A 22,392-nucleotide genomic window follows, 5' to 3' on the forward strand; every position below is an offset into this window, starting at 1 on the left:
TTTATCACAAGTTATCTGTGGCCAGATGAATGACAACACTGAAATTCAATTTCTCAACGGCAATATAAACAAGTCTTCACACGTTAGTTTTCAGGGTAACTGTAAAGATTCAATGATCTAATCACTATATTAAGTATTATTTCAGAAAATTATTTAATTCACTGAGTACAAACCTGATACGGGAGGCTGAATAATGGCCCCCACAATGTCTACACTGTAATCCCTGGAGCCTGTGAATCAATCACTTATATGGCAGGAGGAGTTTTGCAAGGTGTGATTAAATCAAAATTCTGAGATGGGGTTATCCTGGATCACTCAGGTGGTCCCAGTGTAATCACAAATTCCTTAAAAGCAGGAAGCTACAGAGTCAGCGTTGGAGGAAGAGAGAACAATGGAAGCAGAGGTCAGAGAGAGAGAGGTGATGATGCTATGCTGCTAGCCTGAAGATGGCGGAAGGAATCATGGTCAAGAAGTGTGCGCAGCCTCCGGAAGCTGGCAATGGTGAGCAAAGGATTCTCCATTGGAGCTTCCAGGAGGAAGGCAGCTCTGTCAATACCTTGATTTTTGCTTTTTTAAGCCCCATTTAGGACTCCAGCCTCCAGAACTTATAAGATAATAGATGCACTGCTTAGGCCACTAGTTTGTAGTAATTTGTTCCGGTAGCAATTTGAAACTGATACACTTGAAAACTTACATCATGAAAAATTTAACAAATATGGTTATTTTTTAATCTGTCAAACATCACTCACTTTAGGTTTATCTATCTTTAACTATATTTAGATCTGTTATCAAACATCAAAATTTCCTGCTGTGCGAGGAGGAGAAAGTTCTGTGCTAGGAGCTGAGACACCTGAGTTTTAGGTCAGCTCTGGCTCCAGGAAGCCGTGTGGTTTGTGAAGTCATTTTTATTTACTTACTTATTTTTGAAAGTCGTTTTTAGATGTTAGTTATTTCACTTAAAAATCATAGGTCTCAACAACTGATGACATTATTGTGATACTGTCATCTTGACATTATGATAGTATAATTTTTCTAGAATCTAAGTAAAGGAGATAGCATTCACACAGTCCGGCCCATACGTCATAGAAATTGTCATTTGCTGGCATACTATATAGAATGCATTAAAAAAAAAAACAAAAACAAGATGTAGTATCAACAAGACTTCTTTTTTTTAATAAATCCTACTAATAAAGAAAGTAATATTCTGCTATTCCCATAATGTAGTCCAAAGCATAAGAAATCACTCAATGCAGCCTAGAGTAATGAAACTGGTACACACTATTACATTTTAAAGTTTTACCAAATACTTGGAAATATTCAGTACTCTATAAATAGAAATGTAAGGCCTCCTTGAAAAACCTCTGTGAAAATATTTATTTGCAATTATGATCCTAAATTATATAGATAATATAAATGTAGTATTATAGGTATGGCTATTATGAAAAACACATCTTTCACCCCTGCATCACACATTTAAATTTACATAAATTTGTAAGTGAACTTTTTACTTCTGAGGTTTGAAAAGATTCTTACTGGAAAACTATTAATGAAGAAAAATCAATACTGAAATTTATAGCTAGCACTTTCCATTTATAAATAAAAATGGGCTATGAAAACATTAATGACTTTTCTAAATTAATCATATAAAGCCATGGAGACTGAAAGTCATTGATGGCTAACTAAATACAGAAGGGAGAAAATTTCTCTTGTCCATGTGTAGAGATATGTGATTTTTAAAAGAACACTTATAGGATATTGTATATAATTTTCACGTAAATGCAACTTCTTCCCCATAAAGTTGTGCTTGCTTCAATGTTCAGTGATCTATAGTCCTCTAAAGGGCCAGCTAGCCCCTGCTGTTTTTTAATTAGAAACAAGATGGCCCTGTAGTTCACCTTCCCTCCCGTCTCTTCTCTTTGTGGCAGTAAGCAGACAAAAGAGGGCTAAGGTGCAAGACACCACCCGTCTTTGGATCAGAACATACGCCAGGTTATCTCCCACAACCAGAGTTCCCTCTACGCTTTGTCCTTCCGGAGTCTTCATCCTGCCTGCTAGACCTACTTCCCTTGTGTCTTGCTTTTGTTGCCTTGGAGTTCCCTGGAGTTTCCCTCTTGAATGCCTAGACTTCAAGACCAGGTAGCAGTATTATCCTGACACTAAAACCAGTCAAAGACATCACAAAGCAAAACAAAACAAAAAAACCCTATGAAACAATTTATCTTAGGATATGGATACAAAAGGCCTCAACAAAATAGAAAACAGAATCCAGCAATATATAAAAAGAACTATACATCATGACCAGGTGAGGTTTGTCCCAAAGATGCAAGTTTGGTTTAACATCCATAATCCAACTAATGTAATACACTGTATCAATAGAATTAAAAAAAAAAAAAACACACACAAAAATCACATGATCATCTCAAGACAAAATTAACAAAAACAAAATCCATGCTATTTCACGATAAAAAACACTCAACAAACTATGACTAGAATGAAAGGTCCTCAATCTGATAAAAGACATCTGTGAAAAACCCAACAGCGAGCATCATATATATGGTGAACGCCTGGATGCTTTCCATCTCAGACAGGAACACGACAAGGACGTCCACACTTGCTGCTTTCAGTATTATTTGAGGTTCTAGCCAGGACAATTTGGCCAGAAAAAGAAACAAGAGAATCCACATCCATTTGCAGAGGACATGACCTTGAATATTTAAAAAGTGCTAAGAAATTCACTAAAACACCAGTAGTACTAATAAATGAATTCAGCAAGGTTGTAGGATACAAGATCAATTTATACAAAAACCAATTCTATTTCTATACACTTGCAATGAACAACCTAAAAATGAAATTAAGAAGAGAATTCCATTCACAATAGTATCAAAACAATACAATACTTTGGAACAAATTTAACAGAAGAAGTAAAAGCTTAGAATATGAAAACAGCAAGACTTTGTTGAAAGAAATTAAAGATCTAAATGAAAGTATCCCAGGTTCATGTGTTGGAATATTTAACATTGGTATAAGATGGATTTACTTCTCAAACTGATCGGCTGAATCGACATGGTCCTTATCAGAATCCTAGCTGACTTCTTAGAGGTCAATAAATTAAACAAATTATATAAACAAATTATGTCTCTGCATATAATCTGATAATTAAGTTCTGTGCTATTTGATCTACCACATTTTATCATTTCTAATGTGTACATTTCCCCCTCATCTCTGCAATTAAATTAGTATTTTTTCCTTAGTGAACATAAAATAATTATGCATCTTATAATCGATGACATCTTAAATATGATGAAATACAGTCATTTCACCTTTTTCTAAGCTCAAGAAAATGGTTTAGGGGTGGAAAACTTTCACTAACAGCTTCCTTTGGGGAAGACAGAGGCAAAAAAAAAAAAAAAAGCCATCCTGATTATCACCTTTGATCTCTAACACATGTGTTTTATGTAAAAATTTTAATAATATCTTTAATTCAATTCAAATTGGGTCACCAGTTATCAAAGAATTAAGATACAAAAGACACTGGGGCGCCTGGGTGGCGCAGTCGGTTAAGCATCCGACTCTCGTTGGCTTAGGTCATGATCTCAGGATCCTAAGATCGACCCCTGCACTGGGCTCCACACTGGGTACAGAGTCTGCTTAAGATTCTCTCTCCCTCTGCCCCTCCCCACTGCGCACTCACTCTCTCTCTAAAATAAATCAATCAATCTTAAAAAAGAAAAAGGTACAAAAGATACTGTCCTCGAATCAAACAGGAAATACTGATGTCACAGATTCAGAGTGCCATTTTTTAAGCACTGGACTAGAAAAGTAATAATTAAAAAATAATAATAAAGATACCTAAAAATATAAAACATCTCACACATTAGTGGCATTAGCTCACAAAAGGTTATAACCCAAGTGGGCATAGCTGTTGTTGAACCACGACACCTATAAGCCAGCAAGTCCCAAACTTCTCTCTCTCTAGCACGGACCCCCTCCCCTGCACTCCAGACTTAAAACGCTAACCGACCAGAATCGCTTTGAGTCGTAATGGAGTGAGAATTAAGGGTGCTTCTCACTGAAACTGCATTTTTACCAAGTGTAGTTTTATAGATCCATAAGCTGTTCCCTTGTTAGGCTGGCACTTAAAAATCCTCACAGAGAACTCCTGCAGAAAATCTTGGTACCTGTACACACTTCTATAAATTATTTTCCACTGAGATGAAAAATCTTTTCAAATGGTTTTCTTTTAATTTCTTCCCTTCAGAAATATATCACTTGGGTTAGATTTGAGTCTCTTTCAGTCAGAGCTATGAAATTATTTCATTCTGTCATTTATTTCTGTACTTTGAAAAAGCATAAAAGAAGGAACAATGAATGCATAATTTCACACTCAATTTGAGTGTTATAAATAAGAGGATTGGGCAAATGGAAGGCAATTCCATTTGATATTTTCTTAGGCCAAAGTGTAAAGAAGTTAAGAGCTCCATCCCAGAGAATTTAAGTTCTTCTTCCTAAGCCTTTCCATTTCTTGCTTTCCCCATATATGTGCCTTCCTCTTGTTTTCTTCTCTTTATCCCAAATTCATTTTAGTGATTTCTTTTTAACATGAACTTAACAACAACTTTTTATGGCAAGTCTTTCATTTACTAACTGGAAACAAGGAAAAAGAGCATTAAAGACTTGAATTCAAATTTTGAGTGCATCAATCCCTAATGATGAGAATTTAGGCAAATCACTGCCTAAAGGTTGGAATTACCATGTGTCCTTATCTGAAAAATGGGGATATCTGAAAAATTTACGCAAGCGATAAACTATACCACTTATCAGGGTGAAGGAAAACCAACTAGAATAAAAGAAAGGTTACACTTACGCATATGGTAGTAAAACTTTAGGACATCAAAGAAAAATGAGGTCTAAAAGAGTTAAGGATGATTATAAATGCATAAGAGTTAGTTTGCTTAACTGCAGATTCTTCAACAGCTACAACAGAAACCCCTAAGAATATGGCCAATAGAGAGTGAAAATAAGATTTTATTCTATATGTGTAGCTAAACTGTTCATCAAGACGGTGGACAAAGAAAAGACATTTCTTGATAGAAGAGCAGAGTCCTACTGATTCTCTTCTTCCTCCCTGACAGGACCTCGATTTCACTTGGGACGTCCATGTCTTCAGATACAAAACTGCCCATCCCAGCCTCTTCTGCAGGGAGGGTGGCTGCTGGGTAGTTCCGGCCATTGAGGCCAAAGACTAGATGCAGGAAGGATTTCTGGAAACAGCAGAATCCCTAAAGCCTTGCTTTCCTGCTACATGTGCTACCCCATCCTCCCCTCTGCCCTTTCGTTTGTCCTGATGCTGAACGGGGGACCTGAGGGGCTGAAGTTGCAATCTCTTACGATTTTAAGGCAAAGGCTGATGGAACCACAGAAGCCATGCCCTGGAACTACTTACCCTGTCCTTTGTTACATGAGGAAAAAAGAAACAGGCTTCTTTAAACCTCCTGTTGCAGTTAGTTATAACAAAGCACATTCCAATTTGTTATGAGTGAAGAAGAAAGAAAACTTAATTACCATCAAATATATGACTTGCTATAGAAAACCCAAGCAAATCTACACTCACATTTCTTAGGAACAATAAAAGCGGGGCGCCTGGATGGCTCAGCCAGTTAAGTGTCTGACTCTTGGTTTCGGCTTAGGTCATGATCTCAGGGTTGTGAGATCAAGCCCCACATGGGGCTCCACATGCTCAAGATTCTCTCTCCCTCTACCCCTCCCTCCTAGAAACAATAAGAGCATTCTGCAATATATTGATATAATATACTTAAATCAATTTTATGTCTGTCTACATGCCACCAAAGAGCTCAGAAAAGTGAAGCTTTTAGAAGGCGCAATTTACAATATCAACACAAAATATAGGGTTCCTAGAAGCAAATCTTATATAAGATGTACAGGATCTTTTGGACAAAATTTTTAAATTAATGAAAGCAGTTAAAAAGTTCTAAGTAAACGGAGACAGATATTATGTTTATGGAAAACTCGATCACGCACAGAAATTTTCTTCCTCAATTGTTGTATTCTCCCAATTTATCTATAAATGAAAAATAATTCCAATAAAACTTAAAATAGAATTGTGTGCGTGACGTTTGTCAAGTTAATGCTAACATTTGTGAAGATCGAAAAGCCAGGAATAACCATCAAACTCTGGAAGAAGAAAGTTGGGAGACTCCATTAGCCATACTTCAGTATTCATTACAAAGCTACGCTAGTCAAGGCAGTGTGGGATCAGTACAGAAATAAGTGTGTAAGCCAAGAGAAGAGACTAGAAATTCAGGTTTTCCCCCTGCACATGAAAACTTTCGGTTGGAGAAAGTAAGATAGATGGGGCTAGGGCAACTCGTTATCAGTAATGAAAAAAAAATCAGACCTCTAGCCCGTATCATACACCAAAATCAATTTCAGGTGCAAGAAAAGACCTAAAAATAAGACTTAAAACTATACTGTGAGATGTCTTTATGACTGTAGAGAAGAGAAAGATGACTTAAGACAAAAACTACAAATCCCCGAGAAGAGATGGATACATTTGACTGCCTTTAACTTACTAACCTTAATGTATACAAAAATGCAGTAAACAACTGGAAAAGGGAAAATACAGCCAGGAAAAAGATAATTAGGATCTGAAGGACTTCTGATAATAAGAAAAAAACAAATAGTCCAATGACTAAATAGGCAAAAGAAAGTGATCCAAAGAAGAAGAAACCAGCGCTGCAGGGTCAGTAATTACAAAAAGATGCTTTCCCTCAGTGGTAACCAGAGACCGTGATGAACTAGCACTGACACGCCTCAGATCGGCCAAAGTGATGAATTCTGACAATACCAAGAACTGCATGAGGACGCAGAGCACGGGAACTCTTGTATTCTCCTGCGTGAGTGTATGATGGCGTACCCACTGTCAGAGCCATATGGCATACCCAGGAAAGGTGAAGATGCTCTTGTCTATGACGCAGCTATTTTACTCCCAAGTATACACAGCCTAGAGAAACTCTGGGCCCAGACACCTGACCCAGAATGTTCACAGCGTACTGCTCTGAAGTAAACTACTGTCATACAGGTAGCTTCAACACTAGCTGTCAAGTTTCACTTCTGGGTGATGGGTACAGAGCACCTTTTTCAGACTTGTTTTAAAGACAGAACGTGATGAGAGATACTGCAAATTGAAACAGGTAAATCAGATGAGTTTCAGGACTTGTGGCATCACCGTTTAGAGTGGGTAAAGACTGGGAGACAGCCAGCCTCCAGACCCCCTGAGGGAGATTTGGGTTTGTTTGTTTTTTTGTTTGTTTTTTTAAAGATTTATTTATTTATTTTGAGAGAGTGAGGATGTGAGAGAAAGAGAGAGAGAGAGAGAGTACATGAGAGGGGGTTGGGCCAGAGGGAGAAGCAGGGTCCTCGCTGAGCAGGAAGCCTGATGCGGGAGTCCCAGGATCATGACCTGAGCCGAAGGCAGTCGCTTAACCAACTGAGCCACCCAGGGGCCCTGTTTGTTTTTTTTAAGAAAGGCAGACTGGCACATGCAGCACCTCATTTGGAGGTGTCTGGAATCTTGGAAGTTTGACTGCCCTCCGTTCTCCTACACATGGACGTTGAGAGCTTGTTTGGAGATCCTAGCAGGGGAGCGCTGCTACTCGTATACCCTTGACCTAAGAACGGTCCTCCTCTATAGGGGAAGGTCATCCCCTACGACCCAGTGCGCAGCTTTGGGAGGGATGCACAAGTCGCCGTGGTGAGGGTGTCAGCCAGATCAGCCAAATCCACCCTGGCGATCGGTGGGGTGACAGATGTCACAGCCAGATTGCCCTCCCATCCCTGAGGGAGATTTTGATAGGTTTCTTTAGAAGCACTTGCGTACTCTCCTTGAACTAAGAAGTGATCGGCACCTGGCTGAGTTACTGCGTCTCCTTTCTCCTTCCTGGGCCGTCTTGTCACTTCATAGGTGTGACTGACAAGTTGACATTGACCTCAGCACTCTGCTTTCACAATGACAGTGGGAGAAGCAGGGGCCCTGCCCTCTCAGTGGGAGAAATCTAGACACTGTTCTTCAAGCTGACACTGCATCATTTCCCAGCAGTTCTCACTACTTTTTAATGATGTAATATTACCTATCACAAGACCCCATTAAGTAGCTTTCACCACAGAGAACTGATGAAACAGTGTGTCTCAATTTTCTTGCTTTGCATACTCCATTAAGTTGCTATTTACATATTTTGCATAAAATTGTAGAAGAAAAATAATTATTTTAAAAGACAAAGCAATCTGTAAATATATAAAGAAGTAGTAGTACATAGCATTTCTGCAGGATTGAAACATTATCACGGACAGTAAGATTAAACGCCGCCTCATGTCCAAGGCCCCTTCCCAGAGCCAAACTCATTATACGGAATTAGGATGTGCATGTTACTATAGGACACGGGATCAGAGGATGTTCTAAGGAGCCCTGAAGAAGCCTGGATGATCGTCCGAGTCTTTCCCATCACTGTAAGAGAAAGGAAGCGGGGCCACTGCCTGGACTGCCAAGCCCTCGTTCCTGCTCAGTGCCCCTCCCGTCTCGGTGCCGGCCCTGAAAAGTGAAGTCACTGCCAGGTCTGAAAGGACTTCACCAGCATCAAGACTGGGTCCCGGGAACGAACGGAACTCCAAAAAGTACAGTTGTTTTAGGTTGGAAATGTTTTCAAAAAAAGTTTCTAATGGGAGCTCATGTCAGTTTCAGCTAAACAGTTTCAAAGGCTGTCACATATTTCTGTGCGCTAAAGCAGATCTTTCTCACCCTCCTTTCAAATTCTGATGAGCTCTCCAGACATTTGCCTCAAAATAGCTCTAGTTTTTCCTAATTGTTTCAGCAGTGGCTCATAGAAAAGTCTTTTAAAATATCTTTTTATCTTCAAATTATTTACTTGTTGAAATATTTATTTCCTTGTGGGAACCTCAGAGTTTTGCATGTTACAAAAGAATGACGTGGTTCTATATTTTAGTTTTTACAACCTTAGAGGTACTGGTCAATCAGGAGACAATCCCTCTGACATTCAACCAAAGCGCTTTGATTAAATTACTATCATTTTTAAAGAGACTAGAGTTGACCCATTTCACGAGCCTGATGGTTTATTTTGGAATCAGCACTTATTTCATGAAAAGATCCACCTCAGTTTTTGTTCCTTTCAAATCAGACAGTTTTAGTATAACTAGGACCTATTACAGTTAATAAGTACTGGGAAACATTTTAAAACTTAGTAAAAAGCAGCTAATCTTGTAAAATCTTTGACTATGAAAATAACTTGCTACTTTAGTTAAAATAGCTGCTTCTCTGGAAAAGTAAACTAGGTTTCAAGAACACATAATCATGAAGAAGGCTGGACAAAGAATTCTTAGATTCCATACCAGAAGTACAATCCATAAGAGAAAAAATATCACACTTCATCAAAATTAATGAATTTAGTTAATTAAATTTCAGAAAATGAAGATATAAGTCAAAGACTCTGAGAAAATATTTGCAAGTCATATATCTGACAAAGGATTCTATCTGGGATATATAAGGAAATCTTACAACTCAAACTAAAAAGGAAAATAATGCAATTAAAATATGAGCAAAAGATCTGCAGATGTTACTCCAAAGAAAATATACAAATGATCCATAAGCACATGAAAAGGTATTTTATATCATGTCATGGGGCGGGGCGGGGAGCAAATAAAACCACAACGAGATACCACTGCATACCCACTAAGATGTGTAAAAACAAAAAGATAGTAACAAATGTTGGTGAGGCTGTGGGAGAAACTGGAGGCCTCGCACATTGCTGGTAGAAATATGAAATGGTGTAGCTCCTCTGGAAGACAGCCAGACAGTTCACAGAAAGGTTAAACACACAGACCTACCTTTGACCTAAGAGTTCCACTGCTACGTATATACCAGATATATACATATATAGCCTATTGGGCACTGTTATACACACACACACACACACACACACACACACACACACACACACACACACTTTTTTTTTTTTTAAAGAAAGAAAACCTCCCTTTGTGCAAGGGTTTTACTTACTGAGGTTCCACTTTAGGCCTGTTGTCGTAACGTGATTGCAAGACTGTCCAACAGGAATAAGGCCACACCAATCACCTTCCATTCCAGTAGCTACATGCATTTTGTGCTTTCCCTGAAGTAGAGAAGGGATGATCATTAGCAGAGTGAAGAGAAAGGATAGTACATCAACGTGCACTGAAGAGCTGGTCCTACGCAACAGGTACCATCCCAGAACCTTAGGTGGTTATCATACGTAATCCTAACAACGCATTTAAGTAGTATGTGCTGAATAATCCCAGGAACTTTCACCTGACTTAACCCTAGTCACAATTTTGCAAGGTAGCTTATTGTTAATTATTACTTTTACACATGAGAAAATTGAAGCTTGCAGAGATTAAAGGTGCCCAGGACCACACAGATAACAAGGGGGCAGAATCAGGATTCCTACCTCTACTTGCCAATTCTAAAGACTGAACTGATTCCACATGCTAACGATGTAGCCCTATATGACAGTTCTAGGGTTTTAATCAAACACTTGCTCAAGTGTAAATAAAACATTGCTTCCTAAGTAAAATCGCTACTGTATCTCAAGACTTGGACTTCTAGGTTTCAGAATTCAATGTCAATCCTGCTAATGGTTAATCTGCTTCCTATGCCCATGGCTACGCTAGGGGATGCTCGGTGAGAAATACCTACCTCTACCAGGAAACAGTATCTACCTCGAGGAATGAGTATGCTTCCTCCATCTGGATTATGAAAACTGATAACATTTACTATGTTTTCAGGTTTTCAGTTTATAAGCAGGTTAAAGTTAAATGTAATGTTTAATCAAGGCTACAACATTTGCTTTTAAATAGAATACTTGGAAATTCCTCTTCTTCTGCAAAGATATGACTTTCCATTACTTTTGTATTGTATTCATTATCCTCAGGATATATGGTCTTTAGAGAAAGATACCTCAAGTCCTTATGGGGAAAATGCCAATGCACACATCTATTCAATAATTACATAAAAAAGATATTTTTAATAACTCACATAACTCTGAGGGGATAAAGATATTCTTTATTTTAATCAACTATTTAAAGCTTAATATATGACACATTGCCAGAGTAAGGTACTTACACCTCCTTTTACAGCATTTTATTCCAACTATGTCTTTTGTACCCTGTTATAGGCTCTGAGAACTTACTCTGCTGTATATAAGACCTCAGCATATGAGTACGCTTTGTCTTTAGTCAAAGGATTGCTTTTATTAGGAAAACAACTCTCTAAATTACTTATCAGTTCTTGAAATATAACATAAGTTCATATATATCTCTACCACTTATACAACTCATAAATATATATTTCTATTTGAACACTTAATCAGAAGGCATAAATTCAATTAAGAGGGCTTAAATATATTCAAACACAACGAATGTTTAAAGAAAACATAAAACATATTTGAATTTGATGCCCATCACTGGGCAAACGCAGGTAGACAAACACCAAGCAATGGATTAGATACACTTGGAGAAAAGTGGGTGGACTGAAAACACAAAACACTGTGAAAACAATGCCCAACAGGAAACAGAATTGGTATAAATTACAGAACCCATCAGGGGCTCCTGGGTGGCTCAGTTGGTTAAGCATCTGCCTTTGGCTCAGGTCATGACTTCTGGGTCCTGAGATCGAGCCTTGTGCCCCGCATCAGGCTTCCTGCTCAGCAGGGATGCTGCTTCTCTCTCTCTCTCTCCACCCATCCCCCATCCCCCCTTGTGCTCTCTCTCGCTCTCTCTCTCTCTCTCTCCCCCTCTGTCCCTCCCCACCACTCGTTCTCTAAGAAATAAAGCACCGACGGGGCCAGGCGGGGAGGCTGGGATGGTGGAGCACAGGAGGTTGTCAGGGTAGGGAAGCTGTTCTGTGGGACACGACCAATACATGACCTTATGCATTTGTCAAGACCCACAGAATCTATAACACAAGCAGTGAGCCCTAATGTAACTTAAGGGCTTTTACAAATAATAATATACAATACTGGTTCATCACCTGTAACACAAGTCCCCCACTAATGCAAGGTAATAGGGGAAATTGTAAAGAGACGGGATATATGGAAACTTTGTCTAATCGGCTCAATTTGCTGTAAACTTAAAACCGTTCTACAAATAGTCTATTAATTTAAAAAAAAAAAAAAAAAAGTCTCTCCGTGCCTTTCAGTTTCTCATCCCTTAACGGACTGGCAGCAATGTGATGGGAGGTCTGAAACCTCGGCCAGCCAGATGCGCGGTACTGCACAAAGAGAAACGTGCAGCTGCTCCTCAGCAACCATTACAACTTACGCGGCTTTTCCCCCTAAAAAACAGGGTTTTCTTTTTGTTAGTTTAAACCATGAGCTGCCTTAATTTCTTTGTACAGAATTTTTCCCTCAATTGGTTTACACTGACTAGCTTTGCCAGAGAGTTTGAGTATTGTTTCTCCCTACCACTCTCCCTTATAGAAATAACTCTCTCTGAAGGTATAGATGTTAAATATAACACAAATTATCATCCATAGATGCCAACATAACACACTTTGACAAATTCTGAAAGCCTCCTTCATATGAAAGGGAGTCTTGTAGAAATTTCTGATTTCCCTAGGAGTGCTTTGGTTTTAGCAGCAAAAGAACAGAAAGTGGTGGTGGCTTTTCATGTTGGTGGATCCTGACCTGATAAGGGCTGTCCTCCCAGGGTCCGCATCAGAAAGCACAGCATACCAGAGGGGTTACAGGTAACCCACAGCCTCTTGAGCACTGGGCGGCAGACAGCACCAGAAGGGCAGGAATGCTCACCAGGCCCAGAGGGCTATACTCCTGTCTCGGGTAACAGTGTCTTTGATAATGGGGCCCACTGTTAGAGACGGTAACTTCCTTCCTTATCAAAGAGGGATCGGTGTGTCATTGGGTTGTCTTTCTTTCAATGTGTTATAGTTAATCCCTATCTTTTAACTGAAGGCTTTCCTCCCTCTGTTTCTGGTCTACTTAACGGTTTGGTCATGGTCAGCTAAACACATTATGTCTGGTGTTCCCCCTAACTTCCGATAGAGAATGGTGAAGGAGCTGGGGGTGGGGTGGGGATGGGGGTGGGGGTGATACAGGTGATGGGGATTAAGGAGTACACTTGTAATGCGCACCGGGTGATGTATGGAAGTGTTGAATCACTATATTGTACACCTGAAACTAATATAACACTGTGTGTTAACTACACAGGAATTCAAAATTAAGAAGAAAAAAAAAGAATGGTGAAGGAAGTAAGGAATGATTTCTCAACTGGTGGACATTAACTCCCTAAGAGAAGATTCTTCAACTTGCATCGTATAATGCAAAGGAAACAGCACATATACATGTTAAGTTTTATTATCCCAGGGAGGGGATGCTGTTATAAAATCCACTGATTTAAATGACACAGTGGTAAACTTTCTTTTCTAGGCTTGCTATATATTCATTGCCTTCCTCATTATGTTAACATTCAACACACCTTGAAATTTTTAATCTGGGAATAAACTAGTTTGTGGACTTGAGAAGCTGCAGATATGTTTTAGCCTGCAGTCAGTATTTTTCTTCTGTTCCACAAAGATGCTTAGCCATAAGTGAATGGTCTTTGTGTTCATAAATAGGCATTAGCTTTGTATGGTTAAAGGAGGGCAATATTATGCTTTTCTCCTATACCTTCAGTCTGTGTGACATCTTTAAATAATGAACAACAAAAGGAATTTTTGTTTATTCCTCAGATTTCTCGATTCGTAATATATGCTAGCCGGTATGTGATTTGACATAGGCAGGCATACAGCCTGACATTAAAGAACTTCCCCAAAGATTTATGCTATTACTGGAGACTAGAGGCACATGAACTAATCACTGACTTCCATCTATTCTCATGAATCATTGCACAGGTTTCTGCTCTGTCCCCTGTTCTGAGCTAAGATAACTCTTTGAAGTCAAAGGCAGTTCCTAATAGTAAAGATGGGACAAAAATCAATCAGATGGTTTGCTTTTCCAATCATGGTTATTTTTAACATATTAACAACCTTAATAAGGTATGGAATTGTAATTTAGTGGAAGGTAGCAAAGCTATTGCTTGGCACCTGTGCTGGTAATCATACTTATGAGCATGTTAAAGGCATGAGCATCATGAGATCACTTTTGCTAGACTGCAATGTCAACCGAGAGCAAAACAGACACAAACAGATACCTAATGAAAAGGTAAGAAATCATTGTCACTTTGCTTGTATTATGTTTCTTCTTCGCAAATGACTAAGACACCACTGAGAGAAAAGATAAAGTACATCCTAGATTTTGCTTTTGCAAAAATATCAAACAATGAGCCATGTGAATCATTTACCTCTCTAAATCATTAAATACAATAACTATGCCAAGTTTTATGCCAAGAGATCTTTGTGTGGATCCCACAAACTCAGTAGCAGTTTAACAAGATCATTCAAAAGCAATCGAACACAGGAAGAATACATTTGACATACGCCTGCCTATGTCAAATCACATACAGGCTAGCATATATTATGAATCGAGGAATCTGAGAAATCTTCTATTTAGTGCAGAAGATTCAGGAAGCAGGTGCTCATGTCAGTTATAAAGTGGATGACCATTCATCAGATTGCTGTTAATGCTGCACTTGCACCCTGTGGCTAACTGCTGCTAAGATTTCTGGCACACAGAAATATATACCACCGTATACTGATTAAACACAAGGATAACCTCTGGTAGTTCATTTTTCATTAGTTTGTCCAGGTACTTAAAAAATTTATCAACAAACACTGCAGGAAATTAAACAGCCTGCAGGAAGGAACAGGGAAAGGAGTGGACGGAGGTATCCACACTATCCTTGCCAGGAGAAGAGGCTACCTCTCTCATGCACAGACCTCTGTGATGGTGCATGTGCACGCTGAGACTGTTCACGTGACCGAAAGCCCTCAGAAGAGCAATGGTCTCCCCAGTGAATTTGTAGCTGGCTATAAAATCTCGGGAGCCAGAAGACTTGTATCTTTACTTTTATGCTGCTTCACAAGTGTAGAATTCAAAACACAAGTGTACTGGTTTTATTCAAAATAGTCTGTAATGAATTAATGTTACATATAAATATATTTACATATTTTATTTAAGAGATTTCCTTTTGAAAATTCATTAATACCTTCTCTGGATATAGATTTTAGAGTTTCCAACCATGGCAGAAGCACATTTTCCAAAGCGCATTCCAAAGAACTTGACTCCCAGGATTCAGGTAAGATTGGAAAGATTCTCCTCTTGGAAGTCACAATGCACTTCAGCATGGTTAGATGTTCTAGGTAGTTTTGTAGCAAAGAAATGCTGCTTACCTGAGTGAGAGCACCCCACACTTACCTGACTACAGATCCTCCTCCTGCCCCTCAAATAACACCTCATAATTACCCATGGAATCTGCATTTCAAGAAATCCATGTAGGAAAATACTGATTCGGAAGAGTTATACACACTGTATCCCAAAATATCATATTTTGGTTTAATATTTCCACAGCCAGAACATTTCAATGGTATGTTCTGAAATTAATAACCTCCGTCTGATTTTTGTTTTGGAAACTATTGGATAACCTCAGGCTGAAACTGTGTGTTTTGACATGAGGTAGACTTACTCTCTGATTAAAAGGTTAATGACAATATACTGGTTATGAAAAGGAAGCCTTCTGCATGCTAGTTAAGCTAGTTTATTGATTCAAAAGTCAAAAATATTTATGAAATACCTACTACTGTTAGAGATAGAATACTATAATGATAGGCTAATTGCCTCATTAGTCCCCAACACTAGCCATTTCGAAATAAAACTGATGCAATCGATATTTATCCATTCTCTTCTGTCTGTACTGATTTTTTTTTTTTTTTTACCAGGCAACCTATTCTTACACCTACCTTTTATCCCAGTCAGGGGAGATAATCTGGTGAGTGCCCTCACGCTCAAGTGTCAGAAACCTACCCTTGACTCCTCCCACAGCTACAGACGTTCAAAACGTCTGTAGTATGGGGGACAATACTTACCCCAGAAGCAAGCGTTCTCACAGGACAGGTTATGCCAAAAGATATATTTTGAGTTAGAGTGATGGTAGAGTTTTCAAATAGTTTCAGAGGACTGTTGTTATTCTAGTTAATGTACGGAATGGTCAGGACTGTCCATGTTCTGTCTATTACTATCCTGTATCTCTATCCTTAACCTGGACAAACTTCTGAGCAAAGGGCAAGCTCCACATTTTTATGAAAATTCCTTGTGTCTTCTAGTTAACATGGATGATTTCCTTCTAATGGCTACCATCTTTATACTAGCATTTTATTACCATACTTCATCTTTCAAACAGGTTCATGTTGTATCCTTAAAAAGAATAAAATGTATTTGAAGGCTAAGACCCCTGCCTTTTATTTCTGTTGGATTTATAGCACAATGGAAGAAACATATTAAGTGTCTAATAAATATCTGATTCATCAATGGCTTAAAGCAAAAAGTATTGATAAAAATATGTCAATACGCTTAGTAAAATCTTTATCAAAGTTTGAGCAGATGAGGGATAGTCTAGTTGAACTGAAAGAATTCACTACAGACATGTAGACTTCTTTGTGTAGATAGTGTTTGCCTAACTGGATACCAGGACAGAGGCACACACCACCAATAATTATGAGCACTTGCCAACAATACTTGAAATACACTCAAAGATGTATACAGAGCACATATTTTATGTTTGTGTGTAAAATGGTGCTTACAATACTATCTCATTGTGTTATTTTGAGGGCTAAATGAGATAACACGCATAAGGTGCCAAGAACAGGGCTTCAAACTTTCACGTTACAAAGTGATTTACTTGCTCTTCTTCCTCTGTCAGGTCATCCAAGTTTAAATGGAACACAAGTTTTCCTTCCACTCTTTTCTGCTTTTTATTTTATAAAAGCCTAGGAACTTTGTCCCAGTAATTTTTGAAGGAAAATAAATGTGATTACTCCTAAGACTAATCTGAAATATTAGCAGGAAGGGAGAAAAAGAAATTTTTTTCTTTAAGAATTTTATGTTAAACCTTCATAAGGCTATCTCCATTTGCTCTACAAAAGCTCTAGTTTTTAGTAAACTTTTTACAAAATGTTCCCTTATTTTGAAATTGTCCTTTTTACATAAACATGAACTTTGATCACCAATTTTAGAAAAGTTCTAAGAACTCCTTCTGAGGTCTCATACCTAGTCATCACATCTAAAATGCAATTCTTTGTTTTTGGAAAGCTCGATATGAATTAAGCCTACTACTAAGGTAACAGGAGATCCTCTCTCTCTCTTTCTCTTTTTAAGATTTTATTTATTTGAGTGAGAGAGAGAGAGAGAGAGAACGAGTACGGGAGCGCATGAGTGGGAGGAGGGGCAGAGGGAGAGGAGGGACAAGCAGACTCCCCACTGAGCAGGGAGCCCACTGGGGGAGGGTGGGCCCTTGATTCCAGCACCCTGAGATCATGACCTGAGCTGACGTCAGAGATGCCCCGGAGATTCTCTTTTCTTTTTTTCAGTGCAGGCAAATAATTTAAATACAATTCAATTCAGACTCTCAATCCACTGGGCTTATTTTTCGAATTTTCTCATAATTGGTCAAGGGTTGATGAGAATAGCAGCACTGCAATATATATATATCAACTTTCCTCCCTGTATCATGAACCACCCCAACCTTCCTTCTATAAAAGAGATGTCTGTAGAGTCTCCTACAACAGTCAGCTCCCCACAATAACTCAGGCACCAACATTCTCCTCTTAGCTGACCTCTCCCTTTTGCCAGGCTCAAAAAACCCCATCCCATACTCTTCTCCTCTCTCTTATCCCAGAAGCTGCAAGTCATTAAGACTGGTAGGGGAGTGAAAGGGAAGGAGAGAATTCCCGGAACGATCCTGTTCATTTTCCTATCTGAACAGACTCTGGGAGGTGTTCCGCTTGCAGAGATGCAGCATGGCTGATGTTCAGCATGTGTGTCTGAGCTGGGTGTCTAGTTTTTTTTCTTTTTTTCCATTCATGTTCACAAAGCTCACGGGATGTTGTTAGTGCTCCTCAGGAAGGGGGGAGAAAAAGACAGCTCTGCATTTATCTCAAACCTCAGTGTGACTACCAAACTTTATAAACTGGAAGAAATAACGAGAAAGCTCCAGTTAAAGAGAAAGAGGAGAAGTGACATAACAATTTTTGAATATCGGCTATGTCCTAATATTCTGCTGGGCACCCCAATTCCCACAACAAGCTTGGGTGGTAGAGTTATTACTAGGAGATCACAGACTCAGTACAGTCATTAGCTTGCCCAAGATCACTCAACTAGTAACTGGGAGATGCGGAATCTACACCTCAGTAATGGCATCATTTTAAAGTCTACTTTTTTACTACATTATCATATTTTTCTAGGCTTCTAACTTCAAAAGCCTATCAGAATATGTCATTCCTTTGCTCCTCTTCTCATTATTACTTTTTCCTTGTATTCAGTGTCCAAGTTAAGCTTTTGCATGACCCTGTCCAAAGTTTATCGTAAAAAACAAATACGTGAGCAGTAAATGAAGGAATAAATAAGCAAATGAACAGCTATTTTCCTTGACTTCACCCACCTATCTTCGACATTCCCCATTCTATTTACACGTCCTCATTCATTCACTTATCCTTTGTTAGTGGCTGAATATAGGGAAGGCGCTGATAAGAGTGTATGGGGCATACATTCGTATTTTCAAAACATGCCATTGAGTTTTCCGGAAGTTCACAAAGAACAGTGCAAGCAAATTAATGACTGCGCTAAGAATAAGGAAAATTAACACACAAAGTCTTTTTAAAAAGATTTGACTGCTTTTAGTCAGGAACCAATAGGACAATCTTGTTTCTTCCCTAGATCCTAAAATAGTAATGGAAGCAGTTGGTTTAATACTCAGACGGTACAAGTTCCAAGACTCAGCTCAAACACCACCTCCTCCATCATCCTTCTCCAGGGCCCTCCCAAACCCACCACCTGGATACCTGCAGACTCTGGAGGCTCCACAGTGCACTTTTACGTCTAACTCTCTTACTGGAAAGTCAACACCTCAAGGAGAGAAGCCATGTCTCATTCATTTTTATATCTTTAAAACGGTGTACATTGTTAGACAGATAGTAGGAATACAATAAATATTTATCGGAAAGCGAACACTAAGCTCAGCTGTTTCCATGAAAACTACTGTCAACCTCTAATTTATGTGATAGCTACCACCTCACTATCCTAGGTCTTTGTTCTTCTTTACATTAAAACCCCTAGATTTACTGTTTACTAATTCACTATTTCCATTCCTCGCCTCCAGTTCTCTTGCATTCACTCCAGTTAAACTTTTGCTTACACCTCCCTATTGGCTATCATCAAGATAACCAATGACCTTCAAATTGTTAAGCCCAATGGCCAATTGTTAGTCCTCACCTTCCAGCAGAATTCGCAATGCGTTATTACTCTCTCCTCCTTGACACGCCATCTTTCCTTTGCTCGCAGAACACCACACTCTTGGTGCTCCTCCTCACCCACAACTTCCTTTGCTGTGTCCTCCTCTTCGCTCCAGATCCTCAAAGTGTGCTGTGCTGAGGCTCGGTCTCTTAGTCCCAGCTATAGATCCTCTTCACCAACTGATCTACAGTTGTGCCCTTTGTGAGCTTAACCATCTAGATCCTGGCAAATCCCAAATTTGTATCTCTGAGACTTCTCTAACTCTGTTCCTGAACATCCAGCCACTCTTTGACACAATCTGATCTTTTACCTCAAACCCACCCTATCTTGATCTAAGCTGATATAGACTCCATCTTTCCAACTGCTTTGGCAAAAAGTTTTCCTTCTTTTCTTATACCCATAGGAAATCCTATTGGCTCCCTATTCTCAATATACCCAGATTCCTATCACTACTCATAATTTCATTTACTACCACTCTATCCAAGTCCCCATAACAAGATCTCCCCTATTCTCAACTCAGCAGCTAAAGTGATCCTTTGGCGAAGTCAAGTCAGACCTACCTACCTCCTTACTGACCCCTCAAGAGAAACACTCCTAGCTTTCTGGAAGCTTTCCATTTCCCTCTTCTAACCCCTGAGAAGGCTAGCTAGATTTTAGGTTCTGTCCATGGAGTGGCTCTGAGAGAAATGCTGTCATTATTAATGAATCCTGGCTCTGAGCTAGCCTGAGGGAGCCTGTTATATGCACAGCACTGTGGTTCAGGGCACAGGGGCTGAAGAAAGACTTCATGGATCTGAATCCCTTTTCACCAGGTTTGTATTTCATTTTCTTTATCTATAAAACCGGAACAAAAGGATTGTTGAGGATTAAATGACTTGCTATGTGAGGTACTTAGAATAGTGCCTGCCAGAGAGTGAATGTTCTATAAACATTCACTATTATTAAAAGGATTAAAATGGGCAACCAAACAATGCATTACTTTCAATTTTAGACAGTCAATTTACTTGCCTCTCATTGTTCGTGTCAAGAATGTTAGGATAATTTTGTCTTCTGAAAGTAGCCTGAAAAGTACCCCATTATATATTATGTGTTGGTAAAATGTTGTAATAAATATACCTTTCAAGCTAGACAGATCATAATCTTAATTGTCACAGTATTTTGGTACCTCTTATATGAGGCAAGAGTCTTCAATATGAGAAAGGTGCAAGTACTGATTTTTGCAGGGAAGAGTGGATAGTTTTTGATGTCCTGAGGTAAAATCATGGTAAGATTTCTTGATAAATATGCTTTAATGCAGCTTAGCTTTATAGTTCTGTGCTGTAAAGATGATGATTATCATGAAGGCACAGTGAAGCATACTAGGTGTGATGCAGCGGGTTTGCAGTAAGGAACAACTGATAACACGGCAGTCTTCATGTTTGTTGCAAATCAAGTGCGTTGCACAACAATCACCCTCATAACTGAACCACCTAATCTTTCACCCTCTCCCATTCATACAAGTCTGTGTGTTCATGTGTCTCTTTTTCATATTTCTCTGTGGTAGTCAGTCTCCAAAATGGCACCCAATGAACCCTGCATCCTGGTATTTATGTCTTTGTGTAGTGATTCCCCACAATGAATAGGACAAGCTTGTGTATCAACTGGGTCCTGAAGAAGTGTTGGTGTGTGACTCCTAGGCTAGGTCATAAAAAATTTGACAGCTGCCCCCTTGCTTCCTTGCTTGCTATTTTATAGGTCACTTGCTCTGAGGGACGTCAGTCACCAAGTCATGCGGACATTAATACAGCTGTAGAGGCCCATATAGAGAGGGATAAAGCTGTCTCCCTCCCCATCCAGCTAGCACCAACTTGCCATGTATATATGAATGACCTGCCTTGGAATCCTAGGACTGATGCCCAAGGCAACTGAACTTCATGAGACCCCAAGCTTAAAGCACCCAGAAAAGCCCAAATTCTAAACCTGCAAAGAAACCTTGAGATATAATAAATGTTTACTGTTGTTTTCAGTTACCAAGGTTTGTGGCAATTTGTTACACGGCAATGGATGACTAATGCACTCTCGATCTCTTGCTGTCCCTTTCTGGGTGCCTGTGTCTGCATTGCTTTATCTTTAGATCCCCAGTGCTTTTCCTTTTCTCATTTCCTGTGCCCTCTCTACTTCTTTTAATGTCCATAAAACAGAATAGACAAATATATATATATATTGTTCAGAATAGAGTATGGAAACAAAAGTGGAAGTATGACAAGTGGTTTCCACAGGAAAACTACCAGCTTTTCTTTGCCCCCTTTTCTGTGGGTTATTGGGACTGATTCTCCCTCATCTTTATTCTTTCTTAAGCTACCAACTTGGGGAAGGGGAAGGGTGAAGTTAGAGGCACAAAATTTTCCCCAACAATCATTAAATTTCATCTTAATGAAATTAAGATAACACAATCATAAAAACAGAACATTTTTGCTTAACAACGTTACATACATTCCAACTCACTGTACTATATGTGATTATTTAAAAAGACAACATCAGAACCAAAATGAGCCACATTTTATAATGAATTTGGCATTATAAGGAAAAAAGCATTAAAATAATGTACATTAACTACCTTACACTCCTATCCTAAAGGTATTTAATATCATTCAAACAAATGATGAAATGTGACCAAATAGTTACTTTATTTCAGAGAGAGAGAGAGACAGAGTGCAAGCATGAGCCAGGTGGGTGGGGGCAGAGGGAGAAGCAGACTCCCTGCCAAGCACAAAGTCCTGATGTGGGACTTGATCCCTGGACCCTGGGATCATGACCTGAGCCAAGGACAGATGCTTAACCGACTAAGCCACCCTGGCGCCCCCCAAATAGTTATTTTAAAACTGATCTG

At 39.1% G+C, this 22,392-nt stretch overlaps 1 protein-coding gene across 8 annotated transcripts in view; it reads right to left on the reverse strand.

The window, feature by feature from the left end:
• TPK1 (thiamin pyrophosphokinase 1) overlaps positions 1 to 22,392 on the reverse strand; it is a 352,799-nt gene that overhangs the window by 101,827 nt on the left and 228,580 nt on the right. For all 8 annotated transcript variants that reach the window (XR_003516359.2, XR_003516358.2, XR_003516360.2 and 5 more), the window contains one exon: positions 10,088 to 10,199. Coding sequence is in view for 5 of the 8 variants with exons in the window: in XM_027573183.2 (XP_027428984.1) it covers positions 10,088 to 10,199 (112 nt within the window). In the remaining 3 variants the exon portion in view is untranslated. The remainder of the gene's footprint in view (positions 1 to 10,087; positions 10,200 to 22,392) is intronic.

The sequence above is a fragment of the Zalophus californianus genome, chromosome 12, assembly GCF_009762305.2.
Source record: "Zalophus californianus isolate mZalCal1 chromosome 12, mZalCal1.pri.v2, whole genome shotgun sequence".
Classification (NCBI taxonomy): domain Eukaryota; kingdom Metazoa; phylum Chordata; class Mammalia; order Carnivora; family Otariidae; genus Zalophus; species Zalophus californianus.